This window comes from Anomalospiza imberbis, chromosome 5 (genome assembly GCF_031753505.1).
Source record: "Anomalospiza imberbis isolate Cuckoo-Finch-1a 21T00152 chromosome 5, ASM3175350v1, whole genome shotgun sequence".
NCBI classification, from domain to species: Eukaryota; Metazoa; Chordata; class Aves; order Passeriformes; family Viduidae; genus Anomalospiza; species Anomalospiza imberbis.
The window spans coordinates 16544613-16558942 of record NC_089685.1 but is presented as its reverse complement, the minus strand read 5'-3'; the positions used below and the strand labels follow the sequence as shown (position 1 = coordinate 16558942).

Here is a 14330-nt window from a genome sequence, read left to right as displayed (position 1 = left end):
TCCATGTTAAAAATGGTTATAATTGCTGGAAAAATGTAGAATGTGCTAAAAGTCCTTCATGTTCCACCAGGGGATCTGTTTTCATATAATAATTTATTAGCTTTCTATTCCTACAAGGCAGGATAAAATATTTTAATGGAAACAAAATGCTTTTTCTTTTAAGGATTTTTTACAGTAACACAGACCTCAAGCCCTAAAAGACTGAAGAAGAAAAAAATCAGTATAGTGGCAAATAGAGTAAAAAAATAGCCTGAAAGTCTGCAAAATCTCCTCAAAACAGGCCATGTCATTAGACAGATATATAGAAATACAGTTGTCTGAGCATTTTAAAAGAATGTTAAATAAGTCACTATGTGGGAGGCATTGCACACAATGCAATTACAGCATGGGTAGGTTTCTTAAAGGAGAAATGTTTAGCACTGGAGGTATCTGAATAATGCTCCTAAATTAACCAAATCAGGCAAATCAGAGTTTATTCATTCCAGGAAAAAAAAAAAAATCTGTGAAAACACAGTCTCATGCTTTGCTTAGACTGACACTAAATTAAAATCAGTACTGACACTTCAGAGGTTGCAAGGTAGTCACTTTGCCCAGCCTTGAGTGAAACTTTGTCCCAGTCACAAAAAAGTTTGTTCCCTGCTTTACACAGCCAGCATTCCAAGCTGAGCTTGGCTCCTTTTTCCTCCAGCTATATCCTCAACTATATTACAATGGTAATAAAAGAAAAAAATAGGTTCACCAAAACCCCCATATTGTTGTGTTATCTTTGTTAACACTGCTTAAAAAACAGGACTGGACTTTTCCACGCACCATGAAATATATATACATTTTTCAGGATTCACACTTGACTCTCAGACTAGAGTTTGCTATACAAGTAAAAAATGGACTAATTATTTTAGCAGTAGGAGGAAAAAAAAGAAAATACTAATTTCCTGAGGGAAGAACACAAAACAGAAAAGGAGCAATACAAGGTTTACTTCCCAAGAAAATCCCTCTATTCACTTAAGCAAACATTTTTTCCACCCAATTCAAGTAGGGAAAAAAAAAAAAAGAAAAAAAGAGGAAAGCCCGCCTCACAATTCAAATTATTTTCTCCTGTAAATTGTAATCACAGTTTTCTGACCACAAGATTGTAAAAACAGAAGCCTTGAAGCCACGCAAAGGCCTCTTCCCGTTTCGGGGCAGTGAGGAGAAGGAAGACGCTGAATGCCCAGGATTTGCTCTGCCCTGCCCTTTCCATAGAACTTTAGTGCCATCTATTGAAAATGTACTGAATAAGGAAGAGGCAAAGGATGCCTATTGATCTGATATAAAAAATAAGACGTTTACTTGTTAAGGGTTTTTTTGGTTTATTAATATTCCCATGATGACTACTCTTTTGTGGTCATCTGATAGCAACAAATATTTTCTATACACTATACATGCCCCATAAAGAAATGAGACGTCAGCTAAAACATCGAATATAAACATCATACAGATTTCATATATATATATATATATATATTTATATATACATATAATATGTATACATTTACCAAAGACGTAAGTCTAAGCCTACCTATTATCTAAAGCAACAAAACTGAGAAGGCTTTAACGGAAAGGAAAAATAGCGTGGAAGCACTGCTGTAAATAGAACATACTGGAAACAGTAAAAATAATTAAGGCACCTCGTAAAGATCTTAGTATTAAAGAAGAGGATATGTAGACATGCACATACAATTACCTTCTTTAAGAAACTGTGAGTGGATGATAAATATAAGAAAACAGCAGATCGCTGCTCCTGCTAGTGCCCATAAAGCTTTCAAGAGCTGCATCTCGGTCTGAAACTCAGTAAATACCCAGAAAGTCACACAATGAATTTCCACAGCGATGCATCAACGCTTCCCTCTGTGCGCCAGGCGCGGCGGCTCCCGGCAGGGACCACACTCCCGAGCAGGGCGGGCGAGCCCGGGGCTGCGGAGGAGGGGCCGGGGCTTCACACCCCGCGCGGGGGCAGCGGCAGCGCCGCGCTCTCCTCGCCGAGGCAGCCGGCGCGGGGCCCCATGAATCAGCGCTCCGTCTCCGCGGGAGCCGCGGCGAGCCGGCGGCGGGGGCAGGGAGCCGGCAGTGCCGGGCAGGGTTGCGCAACAGCGCCCGCTGCGCCGCGGGGGCGCGGGGCCGCCGCCGCCGCTCAGGGCGCGCCGCCGCCGGCCGGCGCGGGGCGCGCAGGGGCCGGGCCCTCCCCGCCGAGGCTCCGCGGGAGCCGCTGCAGCATCGCCGGGCTGCGGGTGCCGCTCGCTCGTCGGGCCGCTGCTCCGCTGCTCGCTGCCACGGCTTGGGGAGGAGAGAGCGAGCGGGGAGGGGAGGGAGCGGGAGGGAGGGATCTCTCTTTACTGCAACTTCTCCCGGCTGGCGGCAATTTGTTGCACCCCCTTCCTCCTCCCCCGGCTCGGAGATGCTCTCCAGTGCGGGTGCGAGGGGCGGGAGGGAAGTCAATTCAGCCCGCCGTCCCTGGCAAACACGGGGCCGCTCGGGGGCTCTCGCACAGATCGCTGTTCTGCCTTTGGGCTCGCACCTCCGCCGCCGGGGCTCCTCGTCTCCCGGCCCCGAGAGGTCCCCCAGGTGCCGTGGCTGCCCCCGCTCCCTCGCCCGCCGTCTGCCCGCGAGGTCGACCCTGTCCCGGGGCCGCGCCCCGGCGGTGGCTCCGCAACGCGCCCTCCGAGCAGCCGCGCCGGGCTACGGCGGGCTCTCTCAGTCTACAGGTTGATGCCTCCGCTGCAGCAATCCCCGTGGAAAACAGGAGCGCAAATGAAAGAATCTAATAAATCAGCGTGAGGAAAAAAAAATGAAAAAAAGAAAAAAACCCAACACAGCCCACAACAACAAAAAAAAAAAAAAAAAAAAAAAAAAAAAAAGAAACCCGGAACACCAAGGCTGTGATTCTGCTGGCGCCCTCCCACTCCAGGGGAAGGAGCCTGCCGCGGCCACCGGCTGCCGTAGAGCAGCCGGGCGGGGGGGGGCGGGAAGGCCGGGGCGGTGCTGCGATGCGGGGCCGCTCCGCGGGGACTGCGCGCTCGGCACCGCCGTTGCGGGACGCGGTGTAGCCGCGGCCAGGGGCAGAGGCGGCGCGGCGCTCCGCACCCGGGGGCCGCCCCGACGGCCGGGGCTGCCCGGTCAGGGCACCGAGCTCGGTGCGCACAGGCGGCCGGCGGCGGCTCGGCGGTGCGGGGCAGGGCAGGGTTAACAGCCGCACACCGAAGTGCTGCCGGCCGTACAGGAGGGCTGCCCGAGCCGGGCCCCTCGCGGTGCCCTCTGCCCGCGCAGGCGGTGCGGCTCCGCGCCTCTCGGGTTCAAACGCCGCCGCCGCGCCGCGCAACCTCCGCGGCGCGTGCGTGTCCCGCAGCGCGGCCGGCGCTGCCCCGCGGGGCGGAGCGAGCGGCGGCCGCGTACTGCGGGAAGAGGGGCTCCAGCAGCGGAGGTGCGGGCAGGGCAGGTGCGGGTCTCAGCCCCGCGGAGGCTGCGGGCACAGGGCCGGCGGCCAGAGCGCCCAGCGGCCTCGGCGGGGCGGACGGTGCTATGGCCGGCAGAGCGGAGGGTCCTCCCGCCGCGCAGCTCCGCGACACGCTGGAAGTCGCGGGGCTGCTCGGGCTGGCTGTACGTTCACTGCACAACAGTGACAACGACGGCAACGCACCGACCGCCAGTGAGCTGCCCCGGTTTCTCCGGGATAGACATCCAAAGTTTTGGAGATTTAAACCAAGTAAGGGAATACATGTACGCTGAGAGCTTTTTTTCATTGCACCTTGGTTACGTCTGCATTTATGATGTCGACTGGGGTTTTGGTTTTTTGGTTTATTGTTTGTTTTGGGGTTTTGGTTTTGTTTTTTTTGGTTTTTTGGGTTTTTTTTTAATATTTCATATTTAAATATTTGCTTAATTTTAAGAAACCAGGACAGGGTTTCGAGATGCTTGAAAGGACAGATTAATAAAAGGTCAGTATTTTTATTGGGCAAACATCTCCCATGCTGTTGATGATGTGTCTTAAACTCATCCTTATGCATTTTCATTTTTCACAGATAGCACAGAGAAACATTAAAATCAACCATCTTTTGAATTCTAAACTTCACACAAATCCCTATAAACCCATGTATTGCATTTACTATATTTGAAGATTACAGCAATGCAATGTTAAAGCAATGTCATAGCTACACTAGAGAAATTCCACTGTAAATCATTCATTCTGAAATGCACACTTCGGTGAGGAATTTGCCATGCTTGGGCACAGTTCAAGTTGGGTTTTCTTTGTTTATTTGTCTTCTGGGTGAAAGAAAAAAGTGTCAAGTAGCTAAAGAAAATTCACACTTTTTATACTTACGCAAACAAATCTTTCTCCCCCTGCCCCCCACTGACATAGCGGCTTTAAAATCCACAGGTAACTTTAAAATCCACGGGATTTTAAAAGTGTCAAACTTTGGAGTTTACACAGACTGCAGTAAGTATCTTTTAGTCTGAAAACATTTAGAGAAAAATCCTCTGAAATATTTTACTCATTGCTTTCCTTTTTGACTAAAAGCACACGAAGATCCACTGTCAATGGGTCAGAAGCCCCAACAGCTTGTTCCTTGCTCCTTTGGAGGTGCAAGATGATGCTTTCTCTCATTTTAAACTAGTCTTACTTCTCTGAGCTTCTGAATTAGACAAATACACCTGGGTTTCTATGGCCTTTAGGTCAGACCCTTCATAAACAAAACATCAGAACATGGCATTGTGCTCCCTGGCCACAGCAGAGTCACTCTACTTGCACACTAGTGGAAGTGGGAGCAAAATCTGGTTCAGCGCTCACACTATACAGACATATTTAGTCTCATAGCAACAAAGAATTCCAGAAGAGTTCCCATTTGAGAGGACAGTGGTACCTGGCAACGCCACTTGCTATACTACATATGGTTCACTCTCAGTTTTGTGTTTTCTGAATAGCTTTGGACTTTTCAAACAGGGTGAGTCCTATTCAAAAATATCCATCTTCAATTTCTTTACTTGTTACCTGCATAAAGATTTATAAAATATAAAAGATAACTCAAGTTATCCATGTAGACTTTTCTGGAAGACTTTTCTGAGTAAATTCCCCCTTTTCTTTCAGACTATTAAGATTTGCATCCCCAACTAATGGAATTGTTTGACACCTGTCAAACAATTTCTAAGCTGTTTAGGCCCTAACAGATTTGCAGACCTATCTCTGCATTTCCAGGTTTTGTCCTGACCCTATTCATTTTCAGCAACACAGAGGCAAAAAATCTGGGATCCTAACAGTAGCTCCTTCTAGGGAATCACTCCACAGGGGTTTTCCCCATTGTGTTTTAAAGTTGAAGGAGCAATGCTTAGCACCTGAAAACTGGTAAAGGATGGTGATGGTGTTGGCAGACATTTCTGATGTAGAAGGCTTTTGCAGCTGGGAAGAGAAGTGAGGAATACATTTTCCTGTTGATCAGGGAGTAAGAGCAAATGTGTAAGAGACAGAAGATCTTCTGAAATCTTAACAAGAAAGCAGCAGAAAAATGAAGTGCATAATTTTCAAATGTGTGTTCTCTTTTGAGAACACACAAAATTCAGTTGAGCTCTACAGAGTTACTAAAACTGGAACTCGGTAGCAAAACCAGCAGCCTTTGCTCAAGTATAGAGACTTCAAAAATTATCTATACTCTGCATTTAATTCTGTGAAAAGATTCTACCAGACTCTGTAAGATTTATTCTTCACTACTGAGCTATTTTATAAATAAAGATGTGCTAAAATTCCTGGAAAACAATCATGATCAGATTGTATTCCACATACGTAGAAATAAAGTCCTACTATTTCCAGCTGTGTCAAATGCCTCTTGCATAACTATTTTATTCCTGTTCATGCACTAAACCCCCAAATTATGCATGGCCAATGCAGATCTAAATGCGGGAGCACAAGATGTGACATTAGCCTATTTGAAGTAATGAATTTGGAAGCTACTTCTGGCTTTAGAAAAAAAAAAATAAAAATAGACAAGACAATAGCTATTATTAGGTTATTTAGACCAAACTTTTTTCAATGCTCACTGGATTTCATTTTTGTTACTTTTGAGTTACTCAGGCAATAGTCTGTCACCAGCCACTTGAGGTGATTATTCCAGCCCAGTGGTTCTCTCAGCTGGAATGTTTCTCCTGATGCTAAGTTTAACATTTTATTTTGTTGAAATTCACCCAGTTCATCAATCACACATACCTGAAGTAGCATTATAAATCCTTTTCCATTTTGAATCTAACCAAAATATAAGATATATGGAATATATGGGAATGAGTACAGATAAATATATTTCCACCAATTAGTTTTAGCAGCATTTAAGCATTTTTTTCCTCCTCTTTTCTCTGCATACCAATGGCTGGCTTGCATTTCTTTGCTTTTGAGCTAGGCACAACTACAGCAGTCCTCAAAATTTTATTCCCGGTCTTCAGCTGACGCTGGGTAACTGCCACTGGAGTAGAAATTAACATCTAAAGAGATGATATTGATCTCTGGTTTGTGACATGATGCGGCTACCATAGGAACCACAAATACATTTCATTATCTCTTTCCATGAAGACCTAAAATTTTCTTTTTTTTTCCTTTGACTTACCAAAGTAGGTGATGCTTTAATAGATCTTTAATATTTTTGACAGGCTATATGCTGCTTCCTGTCCTGTCTCCTAGTGGCAGATTCATAAAGGGGATAGCACAGCCTAGATAATTTAGAATTACCATTGTGTAATCTCCTTGCTAACAGTGCATGTTTAGTAGAACTTTTGACAGTTTTGTTTTTTTTTTTTTTTTTAAGTAATTTTGCTTTTCAGTTGCCTTATTTTGCTGTTCTTGTCTTCTTCCTACCATCTTACTGACTTTCTATTCAGGTATGATTTTCTTTTTCTTTTATATTTACAAAGATTTGTGCCAGCAGTTGATGTCATGTAGACAGTTTTCCACTGGGAACTCACTGAACATTCTCCCACACAGCAGTTAGCATTTGGTAACAGCTTTTGGCCACTACCAAAAGAGGAGCTGCCTAAGAAGTTACAGGTCTTGTGATCTGATCCCTTGAAGCACTGATAAATTCTCCCAAAACACATATCTGAAATCACACAATGCGCCCGCACAGGCACTATGTGTAGTGTAGTGTCCTAGGTTTGCTCACGGAGGGGGAGCCTAGAGCCCTGGGCCTGGCCACATTGCTGTTCCATAGCGCTCACATCATCGCTGCTGGGGGGTTGGTTCCAGGGGAAGGAAAACAAGGAACATACTCCAGAAGTTCACCATTTTTTTCTGTTTTTTCCTGAGCCCAGCTGAGCATGTGCCACGATGCCTGTGTGAGAAGCAGCCGCGGGAATGGAGCAGCAGAGCCTGAGCGGAGCCCGAGCTGAGCCCCAGCCCTGCCAAGCCCGGGCTGGGCAGACAGGAGCTGAGCCAAGTATTGCTGGCCACAGTCAACCCCAGCAGTGCAGAAAGCAGGCAGCACCATGGAGAGGATTTTGGGGGTTTGTCCATCATTGTTTTTCGTTGTCTCAGGATCAGGGATGGGGAATGCTGGCTGCGGGGGGTCCACTACCTTTTCTTTGTCTCAAGAATAACTGTGAGCTGCTGCCAAGCTGGAGGAATGTCCCCCATCTTGTCTTTGTCTCAGCAGCCACATGGAGCTAAACTGGGGTATTAGTGAACACCTTTTGTGTGTAAAGAACCATCTCTTCCATATACATTTGTTACTAATATTGCTGGTGGTACTGTGCATTTCTTATTCCTCTGCTGTTTGCTTTCACTAAATTGTTAACCCACAGTCTATGCTTTTGTCCCTCTCTCACCAGATGGGGGCTGGAGAAAGGGGAGTGGCTTATTTGAGGTTTAATTGCTAGCAGGTGTTAAACCACCACATGCAGTCAAACACTGCTACCCTATTCCTTTATCCATGTTGTATTCCTGGATCATCATCCTCACATCTGCCTACCAAGACATCTACCATTATATAATTCAAATATTTAAGCAATTCAGTTCTGAAATGTTGCTTTTGTCCTCTCTCATTTTGCTTTATATGCTCCACCTGTTACAGGGAGCACCTCAATTTGCAGTAGCTGCTCTGACACATTTAACAGCACAATTATAGATGACTTGGTAACCACCCATTGACTAAAAATAACCTAGCAACTGAAGACACACTTGGGTATTTATACTTAGATATCCCAGAGGAACCCTTCACAGCTCCTGTAGCTGGGGAAAACATATGTATCTCACCAAATGCAGTAGGCTAGGAATCCTCAGGGGTGGGGGCGGAGGGACGTAGGGGAAGTGATAACATTGCACAGCTGAAAGATTTTCCAGACAACACTCTGCCAGCTAATCCAACTCTCATCCAACTAGCTCTGCAATTAAGGTTTCCTACTGAGAACAACGACAGCGTTATGACCTGGGGAATTTTCTACATAAAAAACCTCTTTGCATCTGGGATTGAAAAATGTAGAGCCTTAAAATCCATCTCCACTGATGGTATTTGCCACCATTACAGATCCTAAGGAACTCTAATGCCAGTATGCATATGAGAAAATATGTGAGCTGCAATGAATGAAATTCCAATGAGGAGAGAGACAGGCAGTATATCCTCTATGAAGAATGTGCAGTGCTGAAACTCATTCTTGCCTTCCAATGCATAGATTATTTTATTTCTTTTAATTCAAGATGTACCAAGTTGTCACACAACCTGTTCAGGAGGAAATATTCTGATATCTGAACAAAGAGACATCTAAATGATGTGATTTAATTTCCATGATGCATGATTACATATGCTGTGGCTGCCTGTGGCTAGTTTTCTATTTGAGCAGAAGAAGAAACTTGGAATTTAATGGAAAGAACCCCATATATCTTAATGGAGAACTTGTATTACTGCAGTGTCTGTCTGCCCATCCTTTTTCTACTCCCCATTTTTTTCTGGTTTATCTATGGCCTTCACCCATTCCTGTCTTCAAAATATGCTTTTATTCACCCTGAATAGTTAGCAGATTAAAGCAAGAAAAAGAACTACTACTCTCAAAAAGAGATTGTACAATGTCATAAGGGCCTTTCTACCTGCCTTCAGTTGTAAGATTATTGTCTTGAAATGAAAATGAAGTGTTCAAAGTGAGGTTTGATGTGGCTTTGAACAACCTGATCTAGTGAAAGATGTCCCTAACCACGGCAAAGGCTTGGACTAGATGACCTTTGGAAGTCCCTCCCAACCTAAACCATTCTGTGATTCTGTGATAATTCAGAGAAAGCATACAATTCTTGAAACACACACTTAAGACTGATGTGCAAGGCATAGGCTCAAACATTCCAATGACTGTAGGGCTATTCACAAAAATCACAAATTCAGAGGGCTTATCCTCATATTTTTACATTTTATGTATTTTAAGATCATCTGGACTTTTAAACACTTCTCGAAATACAATTGTTCACTCTTTTTTTTTTCAGAAAAAGGATTTGTATTTTAACCAGGATGATTAACCACATGAAATTACGGGAATGTAGTTATGATCCAGGTTTCCAGCATCAATTCTTGAAGGTCTAGCTTAAAAATACACAACTATAATGCTGCAACATTCAGGGAGTAAGTTCTTAATTGAGAATGAGACCCACAGAGAAAGCCACTCTGAATACACACAAACTCCATGAGCCGTGTCACAGCAAGCCTTTATAGAATGGCCAATACCAGTGTTGCGTGGAAAAGTGAATAAGCTAACGGATTTGAAATGTCTGTTGTTTTCTTCAATCTTAGTGGAGGGAGAAAATGAAAAAAAAAAAAACAAACAAAAAAAACAATTCTATGGAAATGAATTCTGCTATACAAGCTCATACTTGTATAGATATCCAAAAGGAACCTGGCAACTTAAGCAATGAACTCTTTGACCTGTAGTTTTAACTTTAACCAAAGAACCTCCTTTACATTTCTTTAGATTTTGACTTGACACATTTTTCAAAATCTGGATGTTACAAAAATTGAAGTTAGACTCAACGACCACTTGAATTATTTCCATTAGCAATTCTTATTGTAGTATGTATAAAAGGGAGATGCAGCAAAAGTGATGCATATCCAGAACACCACTAGGCACCTCCACAGTAAGTTAGAACAGGTTCTGAACATATGGGGAAGAGACAACAACTGCCTCTAATATTTGAGCACATTGGGTGATACTCCTGAGAGAAGTAAACTTTGGTTGCTATTAAGCTAGTGAAAGGAAAACAAATATTTTTCAGACAAATGTTAAGTGAAGATGGTTTAAAATTATTCAAAACCTTAAATAAACAGTTAAAATTGTTACATGCACAGAATTAACAATTATTACAATTTACGTATAAATTAAAATGGGTTTACCACTATGGCACTCTTTCCTCAAACCTAACAATTCTCATGTTTTCAAGAGATTATCAGACTATGACATTAAAAGAGACAGAGAATTTTATAGAAGTTTATTCTGGGTCTGTATTCAGGAATAAATAAAGGTGAAATGGTTGTTAAATTTAAACCTTTAATCTGAGTACAGAAACTTGTTTGTTATTCTGAAATATAAAACAATCATTTTATAAGCCATTCATGTATAATATAGTTCACTGGTTCTTGAGAGTAAAGAAAAAGTATCAGTGAATCTCCATCTATTATTAAATATGGCCACTTAATACTAAATGGTATAAGACTTCTTTTTTTTTTTTTTTAGTTGGAAGAAAGTGGATTATTGAAAGCTAATCTCAGGTTTATTACTGGACTCTGTGGAATTAACACACTGGAGGCCTCTCTGTTTACACCTGGGTGGGATAATGGCAGAAACTGCAGATTAATATAACTTTCTCTTGCATGCACAACCTATTCATTATTTGCTTGTCTGTTTGTTTTTATAGGAAGTGTATTTCTTCTATTTACCAGATATATCAGGAGTCCTATTACTCACTATATTTAAGGAAGTAGCCACTGCATAGCACCTTTTTCACAAAACATTTTTTGAAAAACATATTTCAAGTGGCAAACAAAATCTTTGGTTTTATTTTAAATTATGCTGTCCTAATAGAAGCCATTTTTCTGCATGCTTATATTATTTTGAAATAGAAAGCTTTAATTACAACATGAAATTGAGCATCTAAGATTTTTGGCATTTAACAAAAAAACAGTATTAAAACATGACCCCTGGGTCATGAGGCAGTGACAGTGTACAACCTGAACACACTTTGGTAAAAAACACGGAGATATTTTAGCTGATCCAGCTGTATTTCAGCTGGAAAGAGCATTACAGAGAGCATTATACAAACACTGTAAGAAATAAAATATCCTTCTCTACAGCAGAATATACTCTCTCCTTGGACACTACTTAACCTTGAATATAGAAGGAATGGAGTGCCAAGTCCTGGTACGTTTTAGCAACACACCTGTGCTGGGATGTCTCAATCATTATCATACTCATCTTCAGGCTTTTAAACAAGAGATAAAAAGTTTTCTATGATTTCTTAGTGTACAATCAGTGAAAGCCCCACACCAACAGCTTATATACTCCACAGGTGAAATTCACAAGCCCTTTTCAGTTGTCTGTGTACGTAAATGAAAGGGGAGATGAGTCATGATAACTAATTGTTCCTGACTGAACAGGGGTGTGCAAGGTTATATGTAGATAGTAAGGATGATAGAGTCATTACAGCTTGAATTGAGTATAAATCTTAAACTAGCAGATTGGTTAAGACATGCCTGCAGAAACAGCTTTGACCTTAAAGTCACAGTAAAAATCTGAGTCTGATTTACCACACCAGTCCTAATATAGGGGTAATAGAAATTAGATTAGCATAATATTATACATTGAATGGCTACTATATTAGAAGTAGACCTATCAGAAGTGGGCAATGATGAATTGAAGTTTTTATGCATGAATTACCACAAACAGATTCAATACTGTATTTATTTTTTTTTTAAATATTTGTTACCTATTTTTTTTAGGAAAAAAAATATTTATTTGGTTTTGTTTAACATTTCAGAGGAAACTGGTATAGTCTATTCTGTCAGTAAACCGCAAAATATTACATCAGTAACACAGTTTATATACTATGCTCTCAATCCATGCCATAGTGCTTTGAGAATGTGTCAACACTCAGTGATTTCCTTACCCAGCTCAAAAGCATCTTGGAGGCACCCCGGGCAATGTCTCATATACAGCCATTGAGGGTTATCCGCTCCAAAATAGCTGTTATAATCTGAATGGAAGAACCATAAATGATTCAATTGAAATCATGCCTGAAATGCAAAAGGAAACGAACACAGAACAAGCTATAACATTAGTGGGTCCAACAGTGTGCACACCTGAAGGTCCAGAATTGAAGACTGGTGTTTCCCCTTACAGTCATCCTACTCTATGAGACAGCTACTTCAAGATGCCGAGAATAGTACGTACAAAATTGGCCTTTACTGTTGTTTAGAAGAGTTATTTTGCATCATTTCTGACGTAAACAAAAACATCCAGTCACCTCTGACACAATTGAAACCTGGTAGAGGCTCTCTCCCTGCCCTTTCTTCTTTTCTCTTTGAAAGAGTTTAAGTATTCATATCTTTCCAATGAAGTGGTTATAGTATAGTACATAGCACCTACCTAGTCATAGCCTTCATATTAAAAATCATTTTAAATAAAATCATACAGGCTAAATACTGGATCCAAGTGCAGCTTGCTTTGTGGATTTTTTCTTAACTTTATGAAGAAACTTGATCAGATTTTGTTTTCCAACAAAAATGTAATGGAATTCTATACAGTCAGACCAGTCTGAATTCCCAAAACACATGACAATTACTTCTAGATTTGAGGGACTAGTAAAAAAGCAGTATATTTAGTAGAATATTTCTTATGGTTAAAAAGGACATCTTGGTTTTATTTTGAATGACAACCACTTTTTAAAGTGTTTTCTCTTTGCCTACATGTAACAAATCTTTATTTTTTTCATTAGGACCCATAATGTTTTAAAATACTTTGTTTTCAAATTCGCTTTGGAAAAATAAAAGGGGGAATATAAGAAGCAGGTGTGTACTTTATGTAGTAAACTGAAATATCAAACAGTATGAGCAAGACAACATCTAATTGTATATTAAGTATCGCCTGAGGGATCAGCAAGGCGATCCACAAGTAATCAGAAGTTATTTTGCTGAAGTAAACATGTGCAACTGGCATCAATCCTAAAGACATTCCAAAGGGAGGAAGATCTTTATCAATAATGTCCTATCAAAATGGATAGAATCCCTGTACAACCAATGACCTCCTATTATGAGAAATTGCTGCAATTTACCTGGCCATAAGAAAAAGGCCTTACTCTTTCCAGATTATGTGCCCTGCTGCTTCTCATACAGAAAAGCATTCTCGAGAAGGCAGTCCTTAAAAAAAAAGAGGAATACAACTGTAACAGTTTCATTACTTTTTACCAGGTGTACTACCAAGTATGTGTAATCTTCTTTCTGACAGACACAATATAGAACAAAAATTCTTTAACAGAAACCTGGGATGCAACACAGAAATTTTAATTTTCCACTGTTAGTGGTGATGATATTTTTTAATTGGTTGACTATCAGAACTGAGTTTTGAAAACAGGTATCCTTTCCTTTTAATCTTTTTTTTTCCAAACTACAATAATCTTTAGCATCCTAATTATTTTTGTGTGATTTATACTGTGTCTTAAAGAGGATTAATTTGACACAAAATATAAAATATTTCCTATTTTTTTGAGAAGATAAAAATAGTCCTTTGAGTTACAGTCTTCCTGAATATTTTGCTAGATGTTTTAGTGTTGCTGCACTATGTCAAAGTATTTTTACAGGAAATTTCTGGTAACAATAGATTTTACTAAAATAATGTTCAATAGCCCGAGACATAAATAAACTAAAAATTGAAAAGATGTTAGAATGTACATCAACTGAGACAAAATACTGGCTCACTAACAATTGTGAAATTAAGCTTCCTCTCTTGACTTAATTGATAATTTTTTCTTCAATCATGCATCAACTTGAATTACAGAATCTTGAATTCTGATTAAGAATCAGGTCCTGCATTTACAGAAAAACTGAAAGACAAGATGATACAGAGTCTTTTGCTAAATCCAGAAAATAAGAATACATGACACTGAGAGCAGCCTGATGGTTGTGAATTCAAGTGAAGATTGGGAGTTGATGCTTGTGGATCCTTTTGTGCTAAGTTTTTACAACACTGCAATAGTATACTTCTTTCATTTTTGCTTCTTCTGTCCAAAATAGTATATGTTATGTAAGTGTATAATAGACGATATCAACCCTATTCAATCTCCAATACTCATAGAGATA

General features: G+C 41.2%; 1 protein-coding gene across 12 annotated transcripts in view; it reads right to left on the bottom strand.

The window, feature by feature from the left end:
• TAFA5 (TAFA chemokine like family member 5) overlaps positions 1 to 14330 on the bottom strand; it is a 472577-nt gene that overhangs the window by 357011 nt on the left and 101236 nt on the right. For 9 of the 12 annotated variants that reach the window (XR_010998987.1, XR_010998988.1, XR_010998989.1 and 6 more), the window contains exon 2: positions 12143 to 12229. The exons of 2 other annotated variants lie outside the window; for them this stretch is intronic. Coding sequence is in view for 5 of the 10 variants with exons in the window: in XM_068189768.1 (XP_068045869.1) it covers positions 12143 to 12229 (87 nt within the window). In the remaining 5 variants the exon portion in view is untranslated. Of the gene's footprint in view, positions 1 to 1723; positions 2072 to 12142; positions 12230 to 14330 lie in introns of those variants that run through there. One more of the 12 variants, XM_068189769.1, reaches the window with a different exon arrangement.